The 13,011-nt window shown below is 47.4% G+C and overlaps 1 protein-coding gene across 1 annotated transcript in view; it reads right to left on the bottom strand.

Annotated features, from left to right (window-relative positions):
- The window catches only part of LOC119966124 (progranulin-like), a 37,858-nt gene extending 26,241 nt beyond the window's left edge, over positions 1-11,617 (bottom strand). The window contains exons 1-2 of the mRNA XM_038797372.1: positions 11,409-11,617; positions 8,251-8,391 (exon numbers count right to left, since the gene is read on the bottom strand). Of these exons, the coding sequence (XP_038653300.1) occupies positions 8,251-8,391 (141 nt within the window). The 5' untranslated portion in view covers positions 11,409-11,617. The remainder of the gene's footprint in view (positions 1-8,250; positions 8,392-11,408) is intronic.
- Between the last annotated feature and the right edge of the window lie 1,394 nt (positions 11,618-13,011).

The following is a 13,011-nucleotide window of genomic DNA, read 5'->3' as shown; positions in this document are numbered from 1 at the left end:
CCACCCCGCCCCCCGGCCCCCCGCCCCCGCCCCCGCCCCCCACCCACCCCCCCGGCCCCGCCTCCCCCAAAGGGCGCCGAAGTTCAGCTTGCCCGGGGCGCCAGCAACCCTAGGGCCGGCGCTGCCTGTACTGTACTGTAACCTCGGTATGGCTTCGCCTCTGGCTCCGCCCACACCGGGGCATATATAAGCCGGCCTCTTGTAGGTGGCATCCATTCTGTACTACTGACTCTGGCTTGGCAAGTTCATGACTAATAAAGCCCACTGTTCACTTGCACTCTCGGCCTCACTGTGAATTGAAGATATATCATGGCAGTCCTGAGCTCCGTGTACCTCACAGCCGGGCTGCGTATTTAATGGCAGTCCTGGGCAGTGTGTAGCTCACCGTGATGTTAAGAAATTAAAGGCAATCCTGGGGATGTGCAGTCTATGCTACAGGACAAGGCATGGACCACACGTTGTGTTCCTTATCTAGGGAGTGGCAAGTCCTGTGTGTTTAATGGGGATCAGGTACAGCTTGGTGTGTGGGGTGTGGTCATAGTCTCACACTCAGTGTCCTGGGGGTGGCTGGCTCTGTGCTGGCTGCAGATGTGATGGTCATGGTTAGGGCAGGCAACTACAGCCTATAAATGGAGAAAAGGTAGTAAACTGGAGGCTACTCAAAGCTCTCATGATGGTTGAGATGGGGGGTGGGTCACCTTGGTAAGTGACCATGTACACAGCCTCAAGATGGTGAGGGGTGAGGTTCACATGGGGCATGAGGACATCCACAGTGTTGGGCTTGGAGGGGAGAGCAAGAATATCCATAACAATAACAATGGGCTCTAGGGTTACTGGAGAAGGCTGGAGAATGACCAGCGGGGGATCTACCTGCACATTGCGCGGTCCCAGGATGAGCGAAGGGACGCCAACAGGGATAGGCAGAGGGGCGAAGCTGGTCTGGAAACCCTGAAGCAATGATACAGTTAAAAAATGAAACTGGAATAAAAATCTCCACAAGAGGGGGTCTGAGGCAGTGTGGAAGGAGCATAGGGATGGATTCTGGGGGATCCCTCATACTTAATGGATTCTCAGCATGAAGACGAAGGGTTACCATATAGAACTCAAACACTTAATTGAGAACTGAGTTGTAACAACTAAGTAATGGTCTGCTTTGACATGAGACAGCAATAGCAATGGGTTTAAATGAGAGGTGGTCTTATTGAGCATTAAAATGTCAGTAATATAAGGCGGGAAGAGCCTTCCAAACTTTAAGGGAGCAGAGCTGCTGGATATCTCCAATCTCCAAGCACCACATAAAGCCAAAAAACATCCAGTCATTCCAAAAATGCAAAGCAGGCATAATCTATCATCCAAATCAGGTATTGGAAAAAGAGTGCCTTTAGCGTTGGTGACCATGTCAGAGCCATGACATCGGACAGAGCATGACTGGATACCTCCATCCTTCGCTCTGGTCTGTTTATTGCCACCCTCAACCCTGCCTGTTTTTCGACTGCCTTTTGCTGTGTCTCCAGCACGTTAGCAATGGCTGCTTCTAGAGGCTCATCATCTGACTCCGACTCAGCAGATGGCTGTTCTCCAGCAGTCCTCCAAGTGCCAGAGAGCTGGGCTGTCACTGCCTTTGACTGCTGTGGAGATGTCTCAGTAAGGTGTTCCCCAGAATGTGACGCCGAGCCCACTCTAGAACTAACACCCACCGGTGTGTGTCTCTGTGCTGGTGGAGGGTGCAGGTAAACACGGTGATGGGAGAATTGGGAGGTTGGAAGTATGGGTGGGGGAGGTAGAGGAGAGATTAGAAGGGTGAGGAGGAGTATTCAATAGTAGGATGTTGGTCAGGCAGGTAAGTCATTTTGCTCCTGACATCAGTCTCTCACCTTAGTCTAGCTGGTGGGTATCCCAGAGGAATTGACATGATTTTCCTTCCCTCAATCCAAGGACGCTGATGATATTTGTAGGATCACATCTAAAATTAGCTAATCCAACAATCATTGAAACTGAACCATGACCTTCCTGCTCTATGTAAGCTGAGTATTACACCAGTGGCGGGGTTTGTTGGACGGCGGGGTTTTGCTCACTCAAGGGGAGCCCTACCTCAGAGAGCTGGCAGCCAACCCGAATGGCTGGCAGCTCTGTAGTCTCAGCAGTGCCAGCAGCAGCAGTGGCCAGGACTGGGGCTATAAGCAGTCGTCAGAGACCTGGTACTGTTCAGTGTGGGAGGTTGAAAAACACAAAGAAGTGAGGCCCACAGGGAGTGGGGTTCTTGATGGAGAGGCTACAATAAGGGAGAACCTGCCAGGAGAAAGACATTGTGGTAGGGAGGTGTTGTGGGGGGGGGGGGGGGGGGGGGGTTGCCAAGTGCAGATGGGGGTAACTTGAGGGAGGTGCCCCTCCTTAATGCCAGAGGCCTAATCAGAGTGGCCTGACACACTTTCCTCCTGCGCCAAACACATCCCGCCATCCTCAGAATTGAGGCGGGGGCAAAAAGCGACCCTTTGACTGGGCCTCAATTAGGTTGAGAGTGGGTGGGACATCCGAGGCCTCACTTGCCCCACATACAATTATGCACAGATCAGGAAGGATGAGGGAGTGGCTGGAATTATCTGGTGAACACTTTGCCAAGGACTTGCCTTTGCTGTTTAATTGTGACCCAAGGCTACCTGGTTTATCATTGTAACCTCTTCAATTCCCAGTCTGAGCACCTTCTTTGAGCTCTTAAAAAGTTCCAATGAAGCTCAATGTGAGCTTCAGGAACAGTATCTTATGGGCGAGATTCAACCAAATAATTTCGAGTGTCACTTTGGGTATGTTTGGTGGGGTGTTTCCCGCCGACTTTTTGGGTGTGAACTAGACCTTGGCACTGCCAGGGTGGCTAGGCATGTGGCAGGGTACTGCCCTGCCCTGATTACCCTGGGGGCTACAGTGGCCTCTGAGACCCCGAGAGTGTCCATCACGCCTGGTCTCTGCTTATGGAGACCAGTACTAATTGGTGCCCGGGTGAGGCCTTTGGTGCACCCAGTGACTCACAAATGATGGCTGAATGTGGCCTCAAGTAGGCCATGCATATTTAAATGAGTCTAATGGTAATTTAAATATGATTATCTGGATCATGCCCAGTGAGGGCGTGATCCAGATCGAGCCGGATGCTGCAATCATTTCATGCCCAGCGTGAACCACAATTTGTCCCTCTCCCACAATGCACCCGGCACACCCGGATCGGTGCCAGATGCAACACGGTGGTAGAATCGCGCCCTATATTTCTCCTATCGACGCTCTTCAGGTCCCTGGTTTGAGCTTCAGTCATTTAAAACGTTTTTAAAAATATATATTTTATTACAAACATCTATCAAAACAGGTTACAGCGAACAAACACCCCAGGAAACATACTTCCCAACAATCAACTATTCAGTCTGTACAGATTTTTCCTCTTTTTCACCGCCCCTCCCTCGCGACGAACAGCCCCTCAAACACGGTCACAAACATCCCCCACCTTTCCTCAAACCCCCCTGAAGAACCCATTAACACATACTTCTCTAATCGCAGGAAGTCGTACAGGTCACCCAACCAAGCCGCTACCCCTGGTGGCGATGCCGACCGCCACTCCAGCAAAATTCGGCGCCGTGCAATCAGAGAGGCGAAGGCCAAGACATCGGCCTTCCTCCTCTCCATGAGCTCCGGCTTCTCTGAAACCCCAAATATCGCCACCAAAGGGTCCAGGTCCCCCACCTCCTCCACTATCCTGGCTAAGACCACGAACACTCCCGCCCAGAATCTTCCCAGTTTTTCACAACCCCAAAACATGTGTGTGAGATTCGCTGGCACCTGCCACACCTCTCACACTCATCTGCTACCCGCTAAAAGGACCCACTCATTCTCGTCCAAGTCCTTGTGCACCTTGTGCACCACCTTAAACTGTATCAGGCTCATCCTTACACAAGAGGAGGTCCAGTTTACCCTACGCAGTGCCTCACTCCATACTCCCCAATTGATCTTCCCTCCCAACTCCATTTCTCCTTGATCTCCACCATCCGCTCACCTCCCTGCTCCCCTAACCACTTGTATATGACCCGTACCAGCCTCCCTAAACAGGCGCCGGAATGTGGCAACTAGGGGCTTTTCACAGTAACTTCATTTGAAGCCTACTTGTGACAATAAGCGATTTTCATTTTCATTTTTCAATTTTTCCCTCCCCTTCCACATCCAGAAGCAGCAGTCGCTCCAGCAGGGTGTATCCCGGCAACCTAGGGAACCCCCTCCAGACCTTTTGCACAAAGTCCCTAACCTGCAAATATCTGAACTCACTCCCCCTCGACAGCTCTACCCTTAGCTCCTCCAGACTGGAAAATCCTTCTTCCAAATACAGATCCCTCACCTTGGCCAGCTCCACTTCCATTCACCTCCTGTATGCACTATTCACCCCCCCCCCCTCCCTCAAACTCAATGGTTCCCGCACAGCGGCGTTAGCACCGACATCCCTTCCACCCCAAAATGCCTCCTGAACTGATTCTATATCTTCACTATGGTCTGCACCACTGGGCTCCCTGAATACCTACTCTGAGCCATTGGCAACGCTGCTGTCACCATCGCCCTCAGACTAGACCCCTTACAAGATTCCTCCTCCATCCTAGCCCACTCTACCCCTTCTCCTTCCCACCACCGCCGCACCTTGTCCATATTCGCCGCCCCAATAATAATGAAGCAAGTTTGGCAACGCCAACCCCCTGCTGCCTCTGCCTCTGTAGCAGGGTCCTCCCCACCCTCGGCACCTTCCCCGCCCATACAAAGTCAGAGATGATTGTGTCCACTTTCTGAAAAAGGCCTTTGGTATAAAGATCGGGAGAGCCTGAAAGATAAACAAGAACCTTGGCAGAATATTCATTTTCACCACTTGGACCCTACCTGCCAGCGTTAAGTTCAATGTATCGCACCTCTTTAAATCCTCCCTGGCCTCCTCCACCAGCTTCATTAAATTCCACTGATGGAGCCCCGCCCATTCCCTCACTACCTGAATCCCCAAGTACCTAAACCTATCCCTCACTACCATAAATGGCATCCCCCTAAATTAGTCCGCTGTGCCAGCTTATTCACCGGGAATACCTCGCTTTTCCCGACATTCTGCTTGTACCTCTAGAACCCTCCAAACCTCCCCAACAGGCACATAGTCCTTTCCATTATCTCCAATGGATCCAATACATACAGCAAGAGGTCATCGGCATAGAGCAAAACCCGATGCTCCCTCTGTCCCCTCATTATCCCCTGCCACTCTGTCGACCCCCTGAGAGCCATTGCCAATGGCTCTATGATCAGCTCAACCAGCAGCGGCGACAGCGGGCACCCCTGCCTCGTACCCCTGTCTAAGTCAAAGCTTCGTGAGCTCATATCATTCATCCTCACACTCGTCCTTGGTGCCACATACAGCAACCGTACCCATGCCACAAATCTCGGCCCGAATCCAAACCTTCCCAAAACCTCAAACATGTACCGCCACTCCATCTGATCAAATGCCTTCTCCGCGTCAGTGGACACCATCACCTCCGGTACCAGAGCCCCCAACGGATTTACCACCACATTCAACAGCCGCTTTATATTACTCGCGAGCTGCCCGGCCTTCACGAAGCCTGTTTGATCTTCTGCCACCACCCCCAGGGACACACTCCTCCATCCTCCCCGCCAACAACTTAGCCAATACTTTCACATCCTTGTTCAATAGTGATATGGGTCTATGCCAGTGATTTTCAAACTGGGGGTCGTAACCCGCGGATGGGTCGCAGGATGGTGTGGCATGGATAGCCAAAAGGTCACCAAAATAATAATAATCGCTTATTGTCATAAGTAGGCTTCAATGAAGTTACTGTGAAAAGCCCCTAGTCGCCACAGCTTTGATCAAAGCTTTGACAAAGAGTCATCGGACTCAAAACGTTAGCTCCTTTCTCTCCCTACAGATGCTGCCAGACCTGCTGAGATTTTCCAGCATTTCCTCTTTCAAAATGTTGCAGGTGTATGGAATGGAATATGTCTGCACATTTTATACATTGGTCAGCTGAACTGTGCCCAGCATTGTTTTTCTTTAGCATGCTTTCAGTCTGTTACATATCTACCTGGGAATCGGTACTGATAGTTGTCCAGTGACAGTCTGTCTGTCCGTGTTTATCGTTCAACAGTTAGTGCTCCTGTTCCTGAAGTTAAAGTTTTGAGTGTAATTTCCCATCCGAGGACATGTGAGGTTTTGAACGCCAGAACAGAATGTTGTTAAAACTGTGCAATATTGAGCCTGTTAATCTTCCCAGCGCTTGACTGCAGTTTTCCAAATGCGAACAATGGGTGTGAAGAAATAAAATATTCAAATAATCCTGAGTTACACTCTTCAGCAATGTGTCAGGGTGGAGCTGTCGTTTAAGGTTAAACAGCAGCTCAATTTACAAATTTACATTCTGTGGTAAACCACTGTAGTATATTATTTTTATTTTATTTCTTTTATAAATTTAGATTACCCAATTATTTTTTCCAATTAAGGGGCAATTTAGTGTGGCCAATCCACCTACTCTGCACATTTTTTGGGTTGTGGGGGCGAAACCCACGCAGACACGGGGGGGAGTGTGCAAACTCCACACGGACAGTGACCCAGAGCCGGGATTGAACCTGGGACCTCAGCGCCGTGAGACATCTGTGCTAACCACTAGGCCACAATGCTGCCCTGCTGTAGTATATTATATGTGTATTGTGATAAACTGCTACTGTATTACATGTAATGTGGTAAACCACTGCCTGATGGCTCCGCCTCCCCTCGGGCTCAGTATAAAGGTGGCTGGTCTCTGCCTCTGCCCCAGTTCGGGATCCGAGGCCAGGAGGCTTTCTGTATAACGTATTAAAGCCTCGGTTACGTTCACTACTTGTCTTGTGTTCATTGATGGTACTTCACATTCAATGATACAGAAGTGCCAACAATAAGTGTGACTTGTTAACAGTAATTATGGAAAACCTTTTGAGAATGTGGCGTGGATCGCGATAGTCGACTATTCTATAAAATGGGTCGCTCGAAAAAAAAGTTTGAAAACACTGGCCTATACGACCCACGTTTCACTGGGTCCTTTCCCTTTTTTGGAATTAGTATGATTACTGCCTGTGTCATCGTCTCCGGCAAATCCCCCTTCTCCAGTGCTTCGTTAAATGTAGCCAACAGATGTGGTGCCAGGTCCGTCGCAAATTCCTTAAAATTTTCACTGGGTACCCATCCGGCCCAGAGGCCTTCCCCGACTTCATACCCTTGATACTATCCAGCACCTCCCAGGGGCACCCTATCCAGGGGCCCCTCCAATGCCTGCCTCTTTGCTTCCTCCAGCTGGGGAAATTCAGCTTGTCCAGAAACTATCCCATGTCCCCCTCCGCTCCTCCCGGGTCCGCCTCATAAAATCCCTGGTTGAGCTCCCTCAAGCCTTATTTATCTTCCCTGGCTCTGACACCACATCCCCAGCCCCAGTCCATATCTGAGTCATTTTAAACTTTATCCACTCATGTTTTTGATTACCTGTTTGATGGGGAAAGTTTTTGATGTTGAGAAAAACATTCTTGACAAAATGTTTATTTGTAGCTTCGGTTGACCACATAATTTAGAAGCAGACAGTCAGGAACCAAATGAAAGTAAATATACTCTCCCCTACCCGCAGGTTTGAAGGTAGGCTGACATGCAAAATCCAGCGGGCATCATGCCCACCACCTACCTGTCCATCCCAGCTCCCACGGCAGTTTCTTTGGGAACAGGGGAACTGTCAGACGGCGACCTGTCCTTAGGCCCATTGGGTGACCATTGTTTTGGCCATTTAAGGGCCTCATGTATCTGCTGGATGTATAATACCTGTGGATGGGGCAGGCTCATCCAGTTGGGAAGCCAAGGGAGCTTCAGCTGCACACCCTTACCCCCACCAAACTCATTTCCCCTCGCCCTTTAACTCTCCCCCCAGCCTCTCACACCCAGCCTTACACCCTCACCCCCATCATCCTTCTCAACCCGGTGGCTATAGATCTATCGACCATACAATTGGGATTTCCGTCCAGAGAGAGATACCTCCCAGCATTAAGTGGTTGTGGAGTAATTGTTGGGATCATGAATGGGCTCCAACCGACCATTTAACTATGGGGGATAGTGACTATGGCACTGGTTAAATCCAGTCATAATGGTTTGTGTAAGTTGGAGTGAATCGTGTCCAATCCATGCATGATTAAGTTACTCTTTTGTATTTAATATTTATTCCATACCTTTTCCACTAGGCAGCAGTCATAATTACCAGATTCAAGTTTACAACATGTTGATTGTTCTGGGCAAAGTCTTCCATCTGGGCACAGTAGTTTAGCAGAAGCCAAGTTTACCAGCAGCAGAACTATCATTAGTGGCCACATCTGAATAAAATAAAGACCATAAGGCAATGAGGCATCCTCAGGGAATTTATCTTAGAGTTATATTGTTCTTGGCATTTGGCTGTTTCCATCACAAAGTAAATATGAATTAACCACACGACAAGCATATTTCAGATCATTTTGGGATGCAGCTCATTTTAGCAATCTTCCCTCGAGAAGAGTTTTAAAACAGAAAGAAAGACTTGTCACAAGTAGACATGCAAGAAAGTTATCTCTGTTAATGTGCTAATTCTCTAATTTTGCAAGATGTTAAGCATCTATGAATATGTGAATTTACACAGTAACAGTGGGCGCGATTCTCCGCCCCCCACGACGGGTCGGCGAATAGCGGGAGGGCCTTCCCGACCTCCCGCTATTCTCCCCCCACACGAATCGCTGCTCGCCGTTTTTTTACGGCGAGCAGCGATTCTCCCCTAGCCGATGGGCCGATTTCCCAGGCCTTTACGGCCGGTTTCACGAACTGCAACACACCTGCTCTCACAGTTCGTGAAAACGGCCGCAAAGTGCCGTTCTGGGGAACCATGGCACCGATTGGCACGGCCGCACCACGGGGTACGAACCCCGCGCACTCTTTGTTCCTCCGCCGCCCCGCTGGATCAGTCCGCGGGGCGACTGAGGGGCATACCGGCCCGCGCATGCGCGGGTTTCACGCATATGCGTGGTGACGTCATCCGCGCATGCGCGGGTTGGAGCCGTCCAATCTGCGCACGCGCGGCTGACGTCATCATATGCGTCAGCCGTCGCTAACTTTGGCGCGCGGGCTTAGCAAAATTCGCTAAGCCCGCGATGCCGAAGTTCACGGGGCCCCGCTGCTAGCCCCGACCGGGGAGCAGAATCGGGTCCCGGGAGGGGGCGCGGAGGCTGCCGTGAGACACGGCCGGTTTCACGACAGCCTTCACGACTCTCCGCATTTGCGGAGAATCGCGCCCCGTATTTGTCACAATATGTGGATATCATAAGGAACATAAAGGGTTAATGTAATGTTCGTACTCTAGTCACTAGATGGTGCTATAGAGCAACCATATAAATATCTCATGCCTCCTTGACTTCTGGGAGAGTGTGGAAGAAAGCTCGACAAAGTTGATGTGAGATAGTCAAGCTGATAGTATAGCATAGTATTGTGGAAGTGTAGTGTATTCTTTACTTATCTAATTCCTTTGTAAATGTTCAAATCTAATTAAGTGTAGTGCAATAAATTAGCTTTGTTTGTTAAACACTGTTTCCTGTTCTTTGTCAACACTACAACTTTCACCATCCTGAAGAACAACACAAAGAACACAACAGTATTGTGCAAGGTCTGTTATACATGCCGAGACATGTATTGTGTAGGCACATATGCACTGTGTGTGAAGATTAATCATTCTTAAAGGTGTGTTGCATGGCTATCTGCACCTTCAAGTTTCAGCACAGTCAGGCCTAAATCTAAACAATACTAGAGAGTTTATCATAAAATCAAATCTACGCTTAGAGGTGCTATGTTGAAGGTAAATGTCAGCAGGGGTGCATCAGAGCTGTTTATGTAGTTTTTGTGGAGTAGTTCTGCTAAAGTTGCAGCAAATGATTGGAAAAACCCCAGCAAAACTTCAAGCTTGTTGTTTCCTTCTGCTTGCTGCGGAACTCAATAAAGAGTCTAGACACTGCTGGTACCTGCAAGCAAATGCGCACATTACAGAGACCTACCTCGCTCTTACCACCTTTTCCAGCTGTCGGCATATCTTAACACAACACAGAAAATGTAAAAATCAACACTGAAAAGGTACAAAGTATTAGGTACAGCGCTTGGATGGTGACCAGAAATTCCCGTTTCTGTTGCAGCTCTTAACAATTGAAATCTCAAAAAGTTTCCGTTTGCTGGCTTGGCACTAATGTCTTGTGTCCATGCAAGATCTATAGGAATACAGAGATGACTGTCTTGGTGGACTTGGCAACTCTTGTGGCAACTCCATTGAAAGCTTCAGACCACCCAAAAGCATGCCATTGTAGTCAGTGAGCTAGTGGACAGCTACTTGAGAGCTATCAAACATCCCTGAACAACTGAGAGTAAATATCTCTGGGAGTAGCAGTACTTGGAGAGCTGACTCAGGTGCAAGACTCTTGGAATGCAAGCCACAAAGGGATCTCCCTTGGGCAATCAACTATTTTCATGCACATCTAACGCAGTGCTTCATCAGGGAGAATTCAGAATGTCCAAATGACCTAACAGCATATCTTTCGGTACTTGTGGGAGGAAACCGGAGCGCCCGGAGGAAACCCATGCAGACACGGGGAGAACGTGCAGATGCCGCACAAACAGTGACCCAAATTGGGAATCGAACCTGGGACCCTAGAGCTGTGAAGCAACAGTGCTAACCACTGGAGGATACTGGGACCCTGGTAGAGCCTACCATCTTCTTCAAAATCTGCCATGGAATCTGCGCAAAATAAATTAACCTTCCGATCCCACTTCCTTCCTGCCATGCTTTCCAAAATTGTAACATTCTCACAATACAACACTGGAATACAAACCTATGTGATGTGCCTAAACCTCTGCAGGGGGCTTCAATCTACATACACCACATTGACTCAGAGTTGAGAGCACTACCCCTAACCAAGAATGGGGTCTGACAAATACAGTGCAGAGAAATGCCATATGAATGTAGTTAATATTTAGCTGCTAAAATCATCAACAGTACTTTCCAGACGAAACAATGCTAAAACTTTCATTTAAAATGAGCGTTTAATTGTTCTGAAGTGAAAGCCACAATCACTACTTTCATTTGAAACATCCAGAGTTTTTCGTTTCACCCATTTAATATGAAGCCATTATGTTTTTATCTGATTAAACATTTTAGCTGATGTAGATATCAGTGTAAAATTGATGCAATTTGCTAAATAAACTAAAATAATGTCAGCATTAATATGACTTGCTTTTCATGTGAGCTGACTCTCAGCATGCTATCCACTTAAATACACACAGCCTTTGCAGTCAAACTGAAATTCAAAGAAAGAGTAATACTTACTGTGTTTGCTGATCTCTTTGAGATGCCAGACTAACTGAGATATGTGCTTTTATAAAGTGTTCCCTCAGTTGTGTTACCACAATGTGGATGATTAATTTCTGAAGTGAGATTGTTAGCCAATAGGATTTAAAGTTACTCATATCAAGAGGAAGCATAATAGGTCACCGCCTGTTTCAAAAAAAGTAAAAACAAAATCCGGTTTCATGCTGTTCCAGTTAGGAACCAGGAAAGGAAATTGTGTGGTTAATATTTACTGTTGTGTTAAGATAAAAGGTTTGCCAAAAAAGAGCTGGGTCTCAAGGACACATGAAGTTGTTTAAAAATTAAATTATGGGATGCGGGCGTGGCTCGCTAGGCCAGCATTTATTGCCCATCCCTAGATTTGAAAACAAAAGAGAAAAGACAGATGCCGTGCCCCAAATCAACTAGCTCCTTTGTGTAGGCGAACAGAATTCTGCAGGAAGGAATTTATGGATTCTGTTTTAAATGTACAGATACAACCCCATAATACCAGCAAGTAGCCATCTGCAATTTCAGGCTGAGACCTGAGTTGGAGGGCTGTTGTCACATAATTGTCTACCTTCAAACACCCATAGTCCACTGATCATCTCACACGCCTAGACTAGCGACCAATTACCTACCCACAACAATTTATAAACTAATAGACCCTTGGATTTTCAGTTCTGAGGTGGAGAAATCTCTCAGCTTGCCACATCTGCTGTAATATCTAGGAAGGAGTGGTGCCCACACAGCAGAATAACTAAAGAACTATTTGTTACCAATATAACTTATGTATAGAGAATGATAATAATGCTCCCGATTGTCACGATATGTGGATATTATAAAGCACATAAAGGGTTAATGTAATGTTACTACTCTGGTCAGATGGTGCTCTCGAGCAACCATATAAATATCACCTGCCTCCTTGACTTCTGAGAGCTAGATGGAGATACATGGAGAGAGTGGAAGAGAGCAAGACAGAGTAGTTGTGAGATAGTTGAATGAATAATATAGTTTGATATTGTAGATGTGGAGTGTAATCTTTATTGAACTAATTCCTTGGTAATATGTTGTAATCTAATTCAGTGTAGTGTAATAAATTAGCTTTGTTTATTAAACACAGCTTGCTGTTCTTTGTTAGCGCTACAACCTTCATCATCCTGAAAGAACTAAAACAAAGAACACAACACCAATGACATCGACTCTGTGTTGTTCCTCGTGTCTTAATAAAGCTCGTAGTCTCAAATGTGGAAAAGATGCTTTATTGTGAATTTGTTCTCTTTTTAGATCTTAACTTACGGCTACCTCAAATGCTGCCTGCTTGTGTGTCTGTGTCCTGCAACGAGTTCTGCCTTCCGTGAAGTGTGTCCTCACTTCCTGTCCCGGTGTATTTATAGCTCCCCCATGCTCCCTCTAGTGCTTGCTCAGTTGTATTGCATCTAGTCAGATCTACGATCACCACATCCCCCCTTTTCTCTTTACATATTTTCTGTACATCGTTAAAGAAAATTGTACAAAACAGTTACTTATGATATGTGTATCTGTACAAGTGATGGTGCTATTGCATATTTTACAAAGCCAATTTATATTTATGAGTCCAGTC

The sequence above is a fragment of the Scyliorhinus canicula genome, chromosome 5, assembly GCF_902713615.1.
Source record: "Scyliorhinus canicula chromosome 5, sScyCan1.1, whole genome shotgun sequence".
Lineage (NCBI taxonomy): Eukaryota > Metazoa > Chordata > Chondrichthyes > Carcharhiniformes > Scyliorhinidae > Scyliorhinus > Scyliorhinus canicula.
This window is presented reverse-complemented; position numbering and strand designations above follow the sequence as displayed.